The sequence below is a fragment of the Bos taurus genome, chromosome 26 (genome assembly GCF_002263795.3).
Source record: "Bos taurus isolate L1 Dominette 01449 registration number 42190680 breed Hereford chromosome 26, ARS-UCD2.0, whole genome shotgun sequence".
Classification (NCBI taxonomy): Eukaryota; Metazoa; Chordata; class Mammalia; order Artiodactyla; family Bovidae; genus Bos; species Bos taurus.
Window position 1 is genome coordinate 17,526,159 of NC_037353.1, and position 15,810 is coordinate 17,541,968.

The following is a 15,810-nucleotide window of genomic DNA, read 5'->3' on the forward strand; positions in this document are numbered from 1 at the left end:
GCTTTAGTTTCTATGTAGTGTTTTAGGTCTTGAGATTATGAATGATTCTTCTGGGTTTTTTCCTCCCAGTATTTTTCAAATTCAAATTTTTAAAATGGGAAAGTTCTAATAGAAAGTATACATGGTTATGATAAAGGAAAGGAAGCATTTGAAGGTGTACTAAGAAGATAGATATTTGAACTCAGGAAACATTATTTTGAAAACTTAGCACAAGAACTTGTTCAAACAAACAGATTTTTTAAAATTTCATTACTTAACTTAGCCATTAATTCTGAGACATGTGAATGGTTCTAAATCAGTCTGCACACACCTATGTAAGGTTGTGGTACAGTTTCTGGCAAGTCATATCTGTCTACAGACAGGCAGGTTTGGGGCATGTCAACTGTGGCCTTCTGCACAGATGTAGCTTGGCAAGCCCAGGTCCTGATCAGCTTTGCTACTCACTACTCATGGCAAAATAAAGACTGTTCTGTTTAAAAATTGAGTTTTATGTTTACAGTTGCCTTATAAATAATGAAAGAAATTTTAGAAATATATTTATATACAAATTTCTAATCAAAGTAACTTTTAGAGGACATGCTCTTCCATCAAAGTAATATAGATTTACCTTCGCAAACACTTGAGGCATTCTGTTGAGAGGCAACTGGAGTCTATTAAAAAAAAAAAAGGTAAGGATCCTCAATACAGTGATATATGGAAATAAAAGTCAAAACAATATTATTAAAATAAATACTGGGGAGAGTATTTCTTTGATGCATGGCTTTTCTTTCAATGACGAGAACAACCATTAAAAACACACAGTCCCCAGCTCAACCTTTGCATCAAGTGACAATGGACCAGAAGTGTGTCATGGAAGGAGCAGTGTCACTTTGGTGTGGGGTCTGCCCAGTCTGTCAGCAGGGCTGGTGGAAGGCATGGCCCCCCAGCAGCTGCTGGGCAGTAGTGCCTGTGCAGTGGAAATCTGGCATCTGGCTTAAGTCTCAGAACCCCACTGTCTTGGTGTTTGTGGTTGTAAATGTCAGGCTACAGTGTAGATACTGGATCAAGATGGCTTCCTTAAATAGTGGGCTGGCTCAGGTTCCCCACGTTCTGGCCAGAATATGAGTGTAGTCAGGACTGTGTGCCTGATGTACAGTTGTCAGTCATTAGCTCCCAGGCCAGGTAGGGAAGCAGACCCAGGGCCTCCCAAGGGGAAGGCAGAGGTCACAGGAGGCAGGGAGCCTGGCCTCTGCAGCCACTTACTCAGTGAAGCCACAGGCTTCCTGGAGGATAGGACCCTCCCATCTTCCCTGCCTAACTGAGGATTCCAAGATTCTCTTGGACTGTCCAGGCAGCAACAAGATTGCTGTGTTCCTCTTAGCTGAAAGCATTGTCAACTTTAAATAAAGGGATACGAATGAACAATGCAGGAAATATGAAGCACATTTAAACACAGAATTAACTTACTGTCTTCAGTGGCATAGCTGTTTTCTTCCTGGGGGATAAAAAGAGATTGACTTTGTTAAAACAGCAGAGATAAAGAGGAGCTGACGACTTATCATTTTACTCTCAAATACAAACTAGAATAATGAAAGTGATACAAGTCTGTAAGAAGATGATCCATGAAGGGCAGAGAGGGGCAGAAACAGGATTCAGTCATGATCTTCTGAACCTCAGATAGCGTCCGCTGACAGATGGCCAAGGGGTTAATGGGGATAAACAGGAGAGCCAGTTGCCAGGGAGTCAAGATAACTGAGCTCTTGTTCCAGTTCTGCAACTAATTACTCTGTGACCTCAGGCCTCTCTCTTGGCTGTGAGGGCCAGTCTGGGCTTTAGTTTCCTCATCTGTAATGTAAGGACCACAAATAGTATTTTCAAAGGTGCATGGAGATCCCTCCCTTCCCCCAACAGCACCCCAGGGCTACTGTCTGGGGAAGGAGGGTGAAGACGTGAGGGTGGCCAAGCAGGTGTGTTTGGCAGCCAGCGCCTCCCCACGCCAGTGTCCCTCAAGCTTCTGGTGACTCCTCTCTACTGGACATCTGCCTAGAATTTCACTCCAAACAGATAAACCCAAGACAAATGATGTGTTTGAGAACCACTGCAACCTCTGGTCCTGAGGGTTCTTGCATGAGCTAAAGTACCAGTTTGTCTTAGTTCAGTAGAGACTGGACTCTAATGTGCCATGTACTTAGTTGCTCCGTCATTTCTGAGTCTTTGTAACCCCATGGACTGTAGCTTGCCAGGCTCACCTGTCCGTGGGGGTTCTCCAGGCAAGAATACTGGAGTGGGTTGCCATGCCCTCCTACAGGGGATCGTCCCAATCCAGGGATCAAACCCAGGTCTGCATTACAGGCAGATTCTTAACCATCTGAGCCACAAGGGAAGCTAAGGCTTTATAATTGTCATCTGCATTTATTCTAAATACTGGCTTTCTCTCTGTCTCTCACTTTGTTTCAGCTGAGAGCTGGAAGATTGGGGGAAGGATACTAACAATTCCCAAGTGCCTCTAAGACACCTGGTATTGGGTTAGAGTATTCACATGTTATTTAAACCTCACACTCTCCTTTTTAAATGGGTATTTTTATTACATTTTAGAGATTAGTAGACTATGTAACTTGTCTGAAGTGATAAAACTGAGCCAAGAGAGAAATGTGCAGAGTTTTGCTTAATAAACCTCTGAAATTAAAAGCTTCTTTGCTTTACTCAAAGGCAGAATTAAGACTATAACCATGCAGGCCAGCCTTGGACAGATTTAAGTGTGTGTTTAAAATAGCCTGTTGAGCCAATATGACATTATTGGGTCACTGTTTGTAGTATTAACACGTTACAGTACTCACCCAACAGTTTACAAAGTTCTTCTAAGTTCAGTGAGAAAGAATGACCCTCTCATCTCCATTTGAAAGGAGCCTTAGCAGTGTTGCTTTGACTGAACACCCAGTACATGCCGCTCTGTGTACACATTTGTTTACAGATCACTAACTACTTGGAAGAGAAGCCAAGGAGTAGAAAGTAGGAATGAAACCTGCTTGTGGGTCTTAAAATTATTCAAGCTCTGGAGCTTCTGTTTTGTGGAGCACAAGCCAGTGAGCTCAAGATTTAACTGACGGCGTATGGGAGGAAAGACTACTAGTTTTTGATGTCAGCAGGGGCACCCGAAGTCCAGCTTGAAGCATGCCTTGGATATGGAGATGAGTAGGGCGGGAGGGTCTCATCTCCACACTCCAGGAGCACACCTATTGTAATGTTAGCTGTGCCTGCATCTGAGCTTGGGCACGTGTGCCCTTCTGGGTGGAAATAGCAGAAAGACACCTGCCCCTCTTTGGCCCCCAGATACTCAGGCAGGACTCCTTGTGGATTCCAGGCAGGCCACGTACAGCAGTGATAGAGACCAGTCACTGCAATCACACAGAGTTGCTTCTCTGCAACAGGAACTTACCCGGCCCTGGGCAGTGGGGATGGTGCAGCAGGTAAAGAAGTTGACTTGGAGTCCCAGGCTCCACTCTTGCGACCTGCACAGACATATACACAGGTCAGTCTGGTCCTGATGGCACAGCGAGCTGGCCTTGCTGGCAGGCTCCAAAAGACATGTGCGTTTTTTGTTGCTTTCAGTTAAGCATATATAAGTATTACATTGAAGTTTGGGGGGAAAACCTATCATAGGCAAAGGTAATGAAATACTTTTTAAAATGCCAGTTTATAAGCTCAGAACTGGGGTGTTAATTAGGAGCTCCCATTCTAACATTGCTAAATGACCTCTCCTTGACCCTATGGGACAAGTTAAGAACCTCTGATTCTGTGGGCTCAGTGAGAGCTCACAAGGGTTCATATGGGGTGGGGGGGAGCTCACACTTGCATCTATAATCACTGCACATATGTGCACACCAGAGATGCCCAGAGTCAGAGGGGCACAGACCCACCACTCCTGATCACACCTGGAGATACCAATCATTCCTAACTGTGCATACTTGCACAGTACACACACCTCACCTCACATTTGGAGGACACTTATTCATCCATGTGCATTCTCAGGGCCTTTACCCATTGCACAAATAGACACATTGAGAGAAGCAGCAAGCTGTTACCGAAATCTCATCTTCTGAAGCCACAAAAGGGGCCCAAAAGGCCTTGTCCACCGTGCCCACTTCCCTTCTCCCTACTTGACCATCATTATGAGCGTGGAAGGTGAGAGACTGGACAGTGAGCAGGCCTGGAAGGGGAGAGGCCAGAGTAAGCCAGCCCCTCAGCATCTCCTGGCTGCCTTCTCTCAGGCCGATATTCACCTGCCTGGACATTACTGCTCGGGGACATGAAGGCTCTCTATTGAATTAAGTTGAACTGAATAAATATTTTAATTAAGAACCTACGACATTTACAAGTTCACAGTTCCTATTGGACTTAAAGGGGATAAGCTATAAATGTAGGTTGGACTTGCCCTCAGTCTGTATTGTTTGAGTTTGCAAGATAAAGCACACATAAGTAAACGGTGAGGGGATAATCTATTACTAAGAATTATTGAGAGCCTGGTATGTGTTAAGCACTTGGAAGTACTTGTTAGTTGCTGTGGAAGAGCTGAGTAGGCCTCTGCCTTCTCAGAATTTACAAGGGAAGACAAAGGCACCCCATGCCACCTCATCAGACAGGACCACCTATTCCAAACACAAAAAAAGGGGGTAAGGCCTTGAAAAGTATTAAATGCAGACGTCATAAAGTTCATTCTCAGATACTTCACTAGAGTCCTTCAGGCCCTCACTCAGAGCCCATTGACTCTCTTTCTACACACAGTCCTTACAAAAGGGCTAATTTCCATAAGCTCTCACCAGCGGCATCTGCAAAAAGAGAGGCCCCTCCCATGTAACTCTTACTTAGATGTAACCTGACCCTGACATGATTTTTCTAAAACACTTTGAAAAAGAAGCTACACTTGAAATTTTTAACATTTCCTGTGGCAATAAAGAAAATATCAATATCAACTGACTATGTAGTAGTATGAGTCCAACTGTGCTTCATTAGCTAGGGCATCAAGTTGATATTGCTCTTCAAATTCTCAATATTTAAGATTGACACTGTGAGTGGGAGGTGCTTTCTCTGTGAAATACCCTTGTCTTGACTACCTAAATTTCAAGGGACTTTTACACATTCATACGTTCAAAAGTCACAGCTCTCCTGTTTGTTCCTCATTGAATGTGCTATAAATGAAGGCGTTTGCAGTTAAGGTGAGATCTGCCCACATCCAAGGGGGAAAAGAAAAAATTGACATTGTGAAAATACCCTTGGCTACTCATGGATGTTGATGGAAGGTTTCGGTGAAGAGATTAAAAAAAAAAAAAAAACAACCTTGCCTGAAAAATAAAGAAGTAGAAAGAAGTCTAAGTCAGAATTTCCTCCCAGCGGTCCCCTCTCTTTTTAAAAGCCAAGGGCTCACTTGGCCTGGGCATGTTATTGTTGTCATATCTACTGTCTGGCTTCTCTACTAAGCTTCCCTTACTTTCATATCTGCAAACAGTCAGACAGCATCTTCCTTTCCCCTTCCCTCCTCGTAAATAACTTCTGTGATCAAAGGAGAGGGCGGGGCAGGTTGCCTGTCCTCCGTGCTGGTGGAGTCCAGTATGAGCTCTGGCCTTGTATCAGGAAGACACAGCTCCAGTTATTTCTCTGCCACCAAACTGGCTATGTGACCTCTTACAAGTCACCATTCCTCAGTTTACCCCTCTGTGAGATGGGAATGCCACTAGCTACTTTATCTAACACAGAGTTGTTGTGCTTAGGTAATAGGGTAACAATCCCCATGGCCCAGCAGGTAAAGAATCCACCTGCAATGCAGGAGATGCCGGAGACTGGGGTTTGACCCCTGAGTTGGGACGATCCCATGGAGGAGGGCGTGGCAATCCACTCCAGTATTCTTGCCTGAAGAATCCCATAGACAGAGGAGCCTGGCGGGCTACAGTCCATGGGGTCGCAAAAAGTTGGACACGACTGAAGCGACTTAGCACACACATGCACAAACATGTAGAGAATTAACCAGATTCCCAGCTGGTGCTGTACTCGCATGCTAAGTTGCTTCAGTCGTGTCCAACTCTTTGCAACCCCATGGACTGTAGCCCTTTGTCCCATGGACAGAAGAGCCTGGTGGGCTACAGTCCATGGGGTTGCAAAGAGTCAGACATGACTTAGCAGCTGGGCAATCACTAAGCAAAGTAAAACTATTGCTGGAAAGGGATTGAAAGTATTTGATGGTCAAAAACATTGAGTAAAGTGAAAGGAGTGAGATGGAAAAGACTACACATTATATGACTCCATCTGTGTGAATGTTCATAAAAGATAACTCTATAGCGAAAGAAAGCAGATCAGAATACCCAGGGCTGAGCATGGGAACATCATTGACCAAAAATGGGCGTCAAGGCTTTTTTGGAGTTGGGGTGGAATTTCTAAAATGGATTCTAGTGTTGGTTACAAAACTCTGCAAATGTGATGATTTACAAAAACCATTGAATTATACATGTAAAATGAATGAGTTTTATGACTTAGGCTAGTTATAACTCATAAAGGATCTCAGTAAATATGATTACTGCTATTTTCATCATATCCTCTTGTAATCAACCACTGCAGTGTCTCTAGATGCTGGGCACTGGGCCAGGTACTAGAGCCTCCCATAAGATCAAAGGGAGTGAACAGGGACTCAGAGAGGTTAAGGGGAAGGTCCATTGCTGAAAACTAAGGCTATTCGTGTTGAAAGCCCAGGCTGGCAGTATCCTCTCCAGTCAAAATCTCATAATGTTCCTCTGGGGGCATGATTGGGCTGTCAAACTCACTTGCTGCTTCTCCCTGTTGTGGGGAAAGATTAGTGAAATAGAGGAGTGCTTTTGCGGATGCCCATGGGAGGATGGAAAATGACTCCTCCAAGGCCAGTGACCCTTCCTGTCACTCTGGCTGAAGTCAGACCCTTGGGCATGGCTCGGGAGGGACAACATCATACCCTCCTTACTGCCAGGATCCCCACTTCCTGGTAAAGCTGAATTCTTGGTTGGAAAACTCCAAGGCAGAAATGGGGGATGCAGTAGAGAGAGATGCGTCCAAAGCATACTAACAAAAGAGAAAAATCAGCTCTGTTTAAATCACAGTGAGCGAAAAATTATGCTAATTTAAAATTTTTTATTTATTTATTTGGTTTCTCTAGGTCTTAGCTGCGGCATGCAAGATCTTCAGTTGTGGCATGCAAAATCTTTAGTTGTGGCATGTGGGATCTAGTTCCCTGACCAAGGATCAAACCTAAGCCCCCTGCACTAGGAGATCAGAGTTTTAGCCACTGGATCACAAGGGAAGTCCCTATGTTAATGTTTGATTTAACAGCACAAGCTTTGCATAAGCTGCTGGTTACTAAGTTTTCTTAACTGGGAAAGAATTTACCCTTAGTTTTTCCTTCTACCACATGTATTTTATATTGTTCATATTGTTCATGGGGTTCTCAAGGCGAGAATGCTGAAGTGGTTTTCCATTCCCTTCTCCAGTGGACCACGTTTTGTCAGAACTCTCCATCATGACCCATCCATCTTGAGTGGCCCTACACGGCATCACTCATAGTTTCATTGAGTTAGATAAGAGTGAACATCGACATTTTAGGAATCAGTGAACTAAAATGGACTGGAATGGGCAAATTTAATTCAGATGACCATTATATCTACTACTGTGTGCAAGAATGCCTTAGAGGAAATGGAGTAGCCTTCATAGTCAACAAAAGAGTTGGAAATGCAGTACTTGAGTGCAATCTCAAAAGCAACAGAAAGATCTCTGTTTGTTTCCAAGGCAGGTCATTCAATATCACAGTAATCCAAGTCTATGCCCCAACCAGTAATGCTGAAGAAGCTGGAGTTGAACAGTTCTATGAAGACCTACAAGATCTTCAGGAACTAACACCCAAAAAAGATGTCTTTTTCATCATGGGGGACTGGAGTGCAAAAGTAGGAAGTCAAGAGATAGCTGGAGTAACAGGCAAATTTGGCCTTGGAGTACAGACTGAAGCTGGGCAAAGACTAACAGAGTTTTGTCAAGAGAATGCACTGGTCATAGCAAACACCCTCTTGCAACAACACAAGAGAAGACTCTACACATGGACATCACCAGATGGTCAATACCAAAACCAGGTTGATTATATTCTTTGCAGCCAAAGATGGAGAACCTCTATACAGTCAGCAAAAACAAGACTGGGAGCTAACTGTAGCTCAGATCATGAACTCCTTATTGAAAAATTCAGACTTAAATTGAAGAAAGTAGGGAAAACCACTAGACCATTCAGATATGACCTATAAATAAAATCCCTAAAGACTACACAGTGGAAGTGAGAAATAGACTCAAGGGATTAGAACTGACGGACAGAGTGCCTGAAGAACTATGGACAGAGGTTCGTGACATTATACAGGAGGCAGGGATCAAGACCATCCCCAAGAAAAAGAAATGCAAAAAGGCACGGTGGTTTTCTGAGGAGGCCTTACAGATAGCTAAGAAAAGAAGAAAAGCTATAGGCAAAGGAGAAAAGGAAAGATACACCCATTTGAATGCAGAGTTCCAAAGAATAGCAAGGAGAGATAAGAAAGTCTTCCTCAGTGATCAATGCTAAGAAATGGAGGAAAACAATAGAATGCAAAGACTAGAGATCTCTTCAAGAAAAGTAGAGATACCAAGGGAATATTTCATGCAAAATGGAATGTCCTCAATAAAGGACAGAAATGGTATGGACCTAACAGAAGCAGAAGATATTAAGAAGAGGCGACAAAAATACACAGAAGAGCTATTCAAAAAAGATCTTCATGACCCAGATAACCATGATGGTGTGATCACTCACCTAGAGCCAGACATTCTGGAATGTGAAGTCCAAGTGGGCCTTAGGAAGCATCACTACAAACTAAGGTAGTGGAGGTGATGGAATTCCAGTTGAGTTATTTCAAATCCTAAAAGATGATGCTGTGGAAGTGTGGCACTCAATATGCCAACAAATTTTGAACACCTCAGCAGTGGCCACAGGACTGGAAAAGGTCAGTTTTCATTCCAATCCCAAAGAATGTTTAAACTCCTGCACTGCACTCATCTCACACACTAGCAAAGTAAGCTCAAAATTCTCCAAGCCAGGCTTCAACAGTACTTGAACCGTGAATTTCCAGATGCTCAAGCTGGATTTAGAAAAGCCAAAGGAATCAGAGATCAAATTGCCAACATCTGTTGGATCATCGAAAAAGCAAGAGAGTTCCAGAGAAAGATCTACGTCTGCTTTATTGATTATCCCAATGCCTTTGACTGTGTGGATCACAACAAACTGTGGAAAATTCTTCAAGAGATGGGAATACCAGACTATCTCACCTGCCTCTTGAGAAACCTGTATGCAGGTCAAAAAGCAACAGTTAGAACCTGACATGGAAGAACAGACTGCTTCCAAATTGGGAAAGGTGTATGTCAAGGCTGTATATTGTCACCCTGCTTATTTAACTTATATGCAGGGTACATCATGTGAAATGCTGGGCTGGAAGAAGCACAAGCTGGAATCAAGATTGCCAGGAGAAATATCAATAACCTCAGATATGCAAATGACACCACCCTTATGGCTGAAAGTGAAGAGGAACTAAAGAGCCTCTTGATGAAAGTGAAAGAGGAGAGTAAAAAAACTCAGCATTCTGAAAACTAAGATCATGGCATCTGGTCCCATCATTTCACGGCAATGGAGAATGCCATGGCATGGGGAAACAATGGAAATAGTGAGAGACTTTATTTTTGGGGGGCTCCAAAATCACTACAGATGGTGACTGCAGCCATGAAATTAAAAGAAAATTGCTCTTTGGAAGAAAAGCTATGAGCAACTTAGACAGCATATTAAAAAGCAGAGGCATTATTTTGCCACAAAGGTCTGTCTAGTCAAAGCTATGGTTTTTTCCAGTAGTCATGTATGGATGTGAGAGTTGGACTATAAAGAAAGCTGAGAGCCAAAGAATTGATGCTTTTGAACTGTGGTTTTGGAGAAGACTCTTGACAGTCCCTTGGACTGCAAGGAGATCCAACCAGTCAATCCTAAAGGAAATCAGTCCTGAATATTCATTGGAAGGACTGATGCTGAAGCTGAAACTCCAATAATTTGGCCACCTGATGCAAAGAACTGACTCTTTGGGAAAGACCCTGATGGTGGGAAAGATTGAAGGCAGGAGGAGAAGGGGACCACAGAGGATGAGATGGTTGGATGGCATCACCAACTTGATGGACATGAGTTTGAGCAAGTTCTGGGAGTTGGTGATGGACAGGAAAGCCTGGAGTGCTGCAGTCCATGGGGTTGAAAAGAGTTGGACATGGCTGAGCAACTGAACTGAACCAAACTGAACATGTATTTTATGAATCATCCTTTATTCTGTTTTACATACCATGTTGTTAAATTTCCCTATTCTTAATAATCCAGTGTTGACATTGTAAGCCTTTGGGATTTAATCTCTTTTAGCTGTTATAGGCATCCTATATATATCGTTAGTGGAGCTTGCACACTAGCTGAAGCATCCTATACTCTCACGCACTGCTTGAATTCTTACAAAATACAAAAAGACATTGTATTTAACAACTTCAGAACAATTTGGGCTACAGGTAAAATTCAACTTGCACACTAGCAAGGAATTGTAAATTCCAAAACTCTGCTCACTGCACTCCCCCAATTTTAGGAAATAAGGAAATAAGAATATTTTAAAATGCAGTTTTCTTAGAGGATGCTCAGAAATACATGCCTTGAGTACCATCTTCTGACAAAAACTACAAAATCAACCAGAGCTCGAACCACCTTCTAAATGCACATTTAGAGATAAATCACAATGGGCGACAGTCTTTCAGTTTGTTTAGACCAGTGGTTCTGAATGGGGAGTGATTTTGTCTCCCTCCTCCAGGCAGTGACTGGAGACATCTTTGCCAATCACTGTTGAGGAGGGGGTATACTGGCATCTAGTGGGCAGGGGCTAGAGATGCTGAACAGCCCTCAATGCACAGGACAGCCCCCACAAGAATCACCTAGCCCCAAGCGCCAACTGTGCTGAGGCTGGAAAAACATGATTTAGAGTAAAACTTTATATGGAAAGAAAGGAACACTTCCCTAAGATGTGCACAGGCTGCTCTACCAGACGGTCTTGAATTAAGGCAGGTTGAACAAGTGATTCTGGACAATAATAATCATGATAAATCACAAAGAGCTTGTATTTTATGTATGACTCATATCTTTTTACTCATTTAATGCTCACAATATCCTGAGGCATAGGTGCCATTTTCTCCTTAATTTTTTCAGTAGGGGAAACAGACAGGGGGATTACTTAGCTTGCTTGAAGGCTAGTACCTAGTGAGTGTCAGAGCCAAGGCTTGGACTCTCTGGCTTTGGAGTCTGGGCTAAGTCCCACTACTGTGCTTCCCAGGATGGAACGCCGAGAGAGAGAGAGCCTGCCTTTGCGCCTAATCCAGTGTGTGATCCTTGACCAGCACCTTACTAGCCATCAAAGAGCCAAGAGCAACATTAACCAGAAACAAGTGTCAGGCTTCCCTTATAGCTCAGTTGGTAAAGAATCCACCTGCAATGCAGGAGACTCCAGTTCAATTACTGGGTCAGGAAGATCCACTGGAGAAGGGATAGGCTACCCACTCCAGTATTCTGCAGTGTGGGAGACTTGGGTTCGATCCCTGGGTTGGGAAGATCCCCTGGATAAGGGAAAGCTACCCACTTAGTATTCTGGCCTGGAGAACTCCATGGACTGTATAGTCCTGGACACAACTGAGCGACTTTCACTTTCAAGTGTCATGGTGGGGTACTTTGATAGGGACACCTGAAACCTTAGCACTGTCATGATGCCTATAGGGCATGTTCTGAAGCCTTTAAAGGACAATGGTTCAATTATTCAGAGACATAGGCCAGGAGTCTGATTATTCATTTTACAAAAATCATCTCTGAAAACTATACTGTTTGCATACTTAGAAACTCCCTCTAACTGTTCAGGTTTGTTCCTTAAGTTAACTTACTTTCTTTCTCCTCCTGAACTTTCTTCTGTCTATATCCAACAGTCATTTAACCAAGAAATTATTTTCTTGTTCAAGTTTGGTTTCTGCATCTGATGCCTCTAGTGATAAAATTTAGCTATACTAGATTAATGTAAAACTAATGAATAGTAAATCCAGTGGGCTAATGTCTTTATAATCAGATCAGATCAGTTGCTCAGTCGTGTCCGACTCTTTGCGACCCCATGAATCACAGCACGCCAGGCCTCCCTGTTCATCACCAACTCCTGGAGTTCACCCAGACTCACGTTCATCGAGTCAGTGATGCCATCCAGCCATCTCATCCTCTGTCATCCCCTTCTCCTCTTGCCCCCAATCCCTCCCAGCATCAGAATCTTTTCCAATGAGTCAACTCTTCGCATGAGGTGGCCAAAGTACTGGAGTTTCAGCTTTAGCATCATTCCTTCCAAAGAAATCCCAGGGCTGATCTCCTTCACAATGGACTGGTTGGATCTCCTTGCAGTCCAAGGGACTCTCAAGAGTCTTCTCCAACACCACAGTTCAAAAGCATCAACTCTTCGGCACTCAGCCTTCTTCACAGTCCAACTCTCACATCCATACATGACCACAGGAAAAATCATAGCCTTGACTAGATGAACCTTTGTTGGCAAAGTAATGTCTCTGCTTTTGAATATGCTATCTAGGTTTGTCACAACTTTCCTTCCAAGGAGTAAGCATCTTTTATAATGGGGCCATATAATTCCTTAAAGACAGTCAGAGTTGGGGGGCTCAATTGCTCTCAATCAACTGACCCACCTACCATTTCAGCACCTGCTCTGAGCCAGGACCTGTCTAGGCCCTAGAAACACAAGTATGAGCAAGACATGGAGCTAAGAGTCTTACAGGAAAGACAGAGATCTCAGGAAGGATCAGGGGATAAACGGGAAGTGCAGGGTACAATAGGCGTGCACACCAAGGGGATCTAGCCCACTGTGGTATCAGGAAAGGCCTCCTGTGTCAGCAATACTAAGGCAGTGTCTTCAAGGAGCTTGCAACATACTTAGGGAGATTAGACTGAGACCCAAAGCAATTGGAGAATAGGTGCGGGCTTAGTATAAGTGGGATGAGACTTATGGCAAAAAAAAGCTCTCTAAGGGCTAAAAAACATAGGAGATTTCCAGGAGGGGAGACTTCAAGCTGGACTTTGAAGGATGTGTAGGGTTTGGTGTCATAAAAATGAGAACACAAACAAATGCCAGAAGGCAGGACCCATGAAACATAGGCTGATTGGAGTATCGGTGTGTTTTAGGAAGAAAACGTCCATGTAAGGCAAGAAGAGCATTTTAAGATGTAAGTGCCAGAGAGTATTAAACTATTGTTCTAAAGGAGTGCTTAAACTTTCATTTATCTGTTTCAATGAAACATTTTCTCTTCCAGTAATGAAGGCTCTTCTCCTGAGTTATTACAGGTCAGGAGTCTCTATTTCAGTTGGGAAGAAAGCAACCTCTCCACGACGTTTTAGGTCGGTGTGTTGACATTTGTTCCCAGGAATGAAGATGAGCTGGATGACTCTGACCACTATGCTGCAAGTATAAAGAGCTTGTGGGTTCTGAGGGTGAGGAGAAGTAAGAACTTGTGAAGAGGGTGAGCAATTGCACAGGAAATGAGTCTAGGAAAACCTACTAAAAATACTCCTCTTTCATTTTCTCTCAAGGACCATGTCACTGAAAGCAGAGGTCAGTCTCCCAATCTCTGTGTTGAGCCTTCAGGTCTGGGAGAGAAGGTAGTGTGTGTGTGTGTGTGTGTTGGGCACACAGTTGGGGAGAGGTTAAGGAGGAATGCTGTGGAGGAGGCTCCTACATCTCTCTGTGCTGTAATAGGGTGAGGCTATGGGCATTACTCAGCACTGTGGGTCTCAGTCTGGGAGTTGCCAGACCCTACAGGAGAAGAAGGTCCCTTGGAGAAGCAAATGGCAACCCATTCCAGTATTCTTGCCTGGAAAATTCCATGACCAGAGGAGCCTGGTGGGCTACAGTTCATGGGGTCGCAAAAGAGTTGGACATGACTGAGTGACTGAACAACAGCAACAGGAGACACTTAGGAACCGCTGAGAGTTCATGGTTTGTGTAGGGATGACATGGTAAAAGCTGTGTAATGCGATGAAGCTAGCAACATTTGGAAGGGTCAGAAGCTCATCTCAGTGACTGAGGAAAGAGCCTAGAGGCGAGGATGTGCTTAGTGGACACTGTAAGACAGAAGGTATGAAGTGTTAAAGAAAGCCTGGTTAAGGTGGTGACAACTAAAATAGAAGAGCTCCTGCTGCTGCTAAGTCGCTTCAGTCATGTCTGACTCTGTGCAACCCCATAGACGGCAGCCCACCAGGCTCCCCCGTCCCTGGGATTCTCCAGGCAAGAACACTGGAGTGGGTTGCCATTTCCTTCTCCAATGCATGAAAGTGAAAAGTGAAAGTGAAGTGGCTCAGTCGTGTCCGACTCTTAGCGACCCCATGGACTGCAGCCTACCAGGCTCCTCCATCCATGGGATTTTCCAGGCAAGAGTACTGGAGTGGGTTGCCACTGCTTTCTCCGAAATAGAAGAGCAAATTCAGGAAAAAAGCAATAGGATTGGGAAAGAGCACAAGCACGCTGAGACATGGAGCCCGGAGGCTGACGTGTAAAGAGGAATAGCAATGCCCAAAGGGTAGGAGTGATGGATGCATTGAGCTTGTGGTGGTGGGAAGGAAGAAGGGTTAAGTTTGGGCACCAGAGGGTCATTAGCTTAGACCATCAAAGTGAATACAGGAGAATGGATACACCCGAAAGACGTGAAAAATAATGGTCTATTGAGCACCTACTGTATGCCAGGCACTTAAGAATTTCCCACTCACATTTTCAGAATTCTCCTGTCTCAGGGCTTGGGCTGTTATCTCCATCTACACATGAGGAAATGTGATGCTTGGAGAGGTGAAGTACAGACCCAGTGTGATACAGTTGAGAAGGGGGAGCACTGGAATGCCTGGCTCAGAACCCAAGTTCTTAACCTGCACGATATTCTGCAAGAAGAGCAGAGGGCTGAGGCTGACCCGTGCAGGCATCCTCAGTCAGGGGAGGGGAAGAGGAGGAGAAACCAGTGAAGTGCTCAGAGAGGTCAGATGAAGACCAGGACGTGTCTGTTGGAGATGCAGGGACATGGGGACAAGGGTCCCCCACACAGGTGCCACCACACAGAGGATGAACACGAGAAGTCTCTGTTGCTACTTATGAAGACATTAGGAAATACAAGGGATTGTTTCATAATACTTGCTCTGAGTTGTTTATCCTATTTAGAGTGGATTGAAAGCCAAATCCCCGAATGTAATCATTTCACAATAAACAAACAAAAAAAAAACACCAACTCATGTGTATATTCTACCTGGAGCTGTCCCTGGAGGAGAGGCTGACTTGGAGGAGTTATTTGGCTTGATTGATCTATTCACCATGGGAGCTGAAACACACAATCATATATATATTAGGGTTATATGTATATATTGTAGATACAGTCTACTGATGGAGATATACACTTATGGAAAAATGCATGGTAGAAATAATGGGCTAGACCAGATAATTTGCAAAGAATGGGAGACACGCTTAATTAAGCCCACAAGCCATTAAAAGTAGCCTTTTCAGAAGAAAAAAAGAAACATTTTTCGAATGAATATATTAATAATTAAAGTGAATAGTTGCTTGGAATTTCATTTGCCAAACTGGGGGTCTCAGAGATGAAAGAGTGTTTTTCATCAGGGAAACATGTATTAAACTAACGGTGGAGGGGCCAAATTAATAGCCCTGACTTCCCTGCCAC

At 43.8% G+C, this 15,810-nt stretch overlaps 1 protein-coding gene across 4 annotated transcripts in view; it reads right to left on the reverse strand.

Moving 5' to 3' along the window:
- The window catches only part of BLNK (B cell linker), a 91,191-nt gene that overhangs the window by 10,180 nt on the left and 65,201 nt on the right, over positions 1–15,810 (reverse strand). For 2 of the 4 annotated variants that reach the window (NM_001046054.2, XM_005225500.5), the window contains 4 exon segments: positions 608–650; positions 1,447–1,474; positions 3,416–3,488; positions 15,382–15,453. In NM_001046054.2, coding sequence (NP_001039519.1) covers positions 608–650; positions 1,447–1,474; positions 3,416–3,488; positions 15,382–15,453 — 216 coding nt within the window. 4 annotated transcript variants of the gene reach the window in all.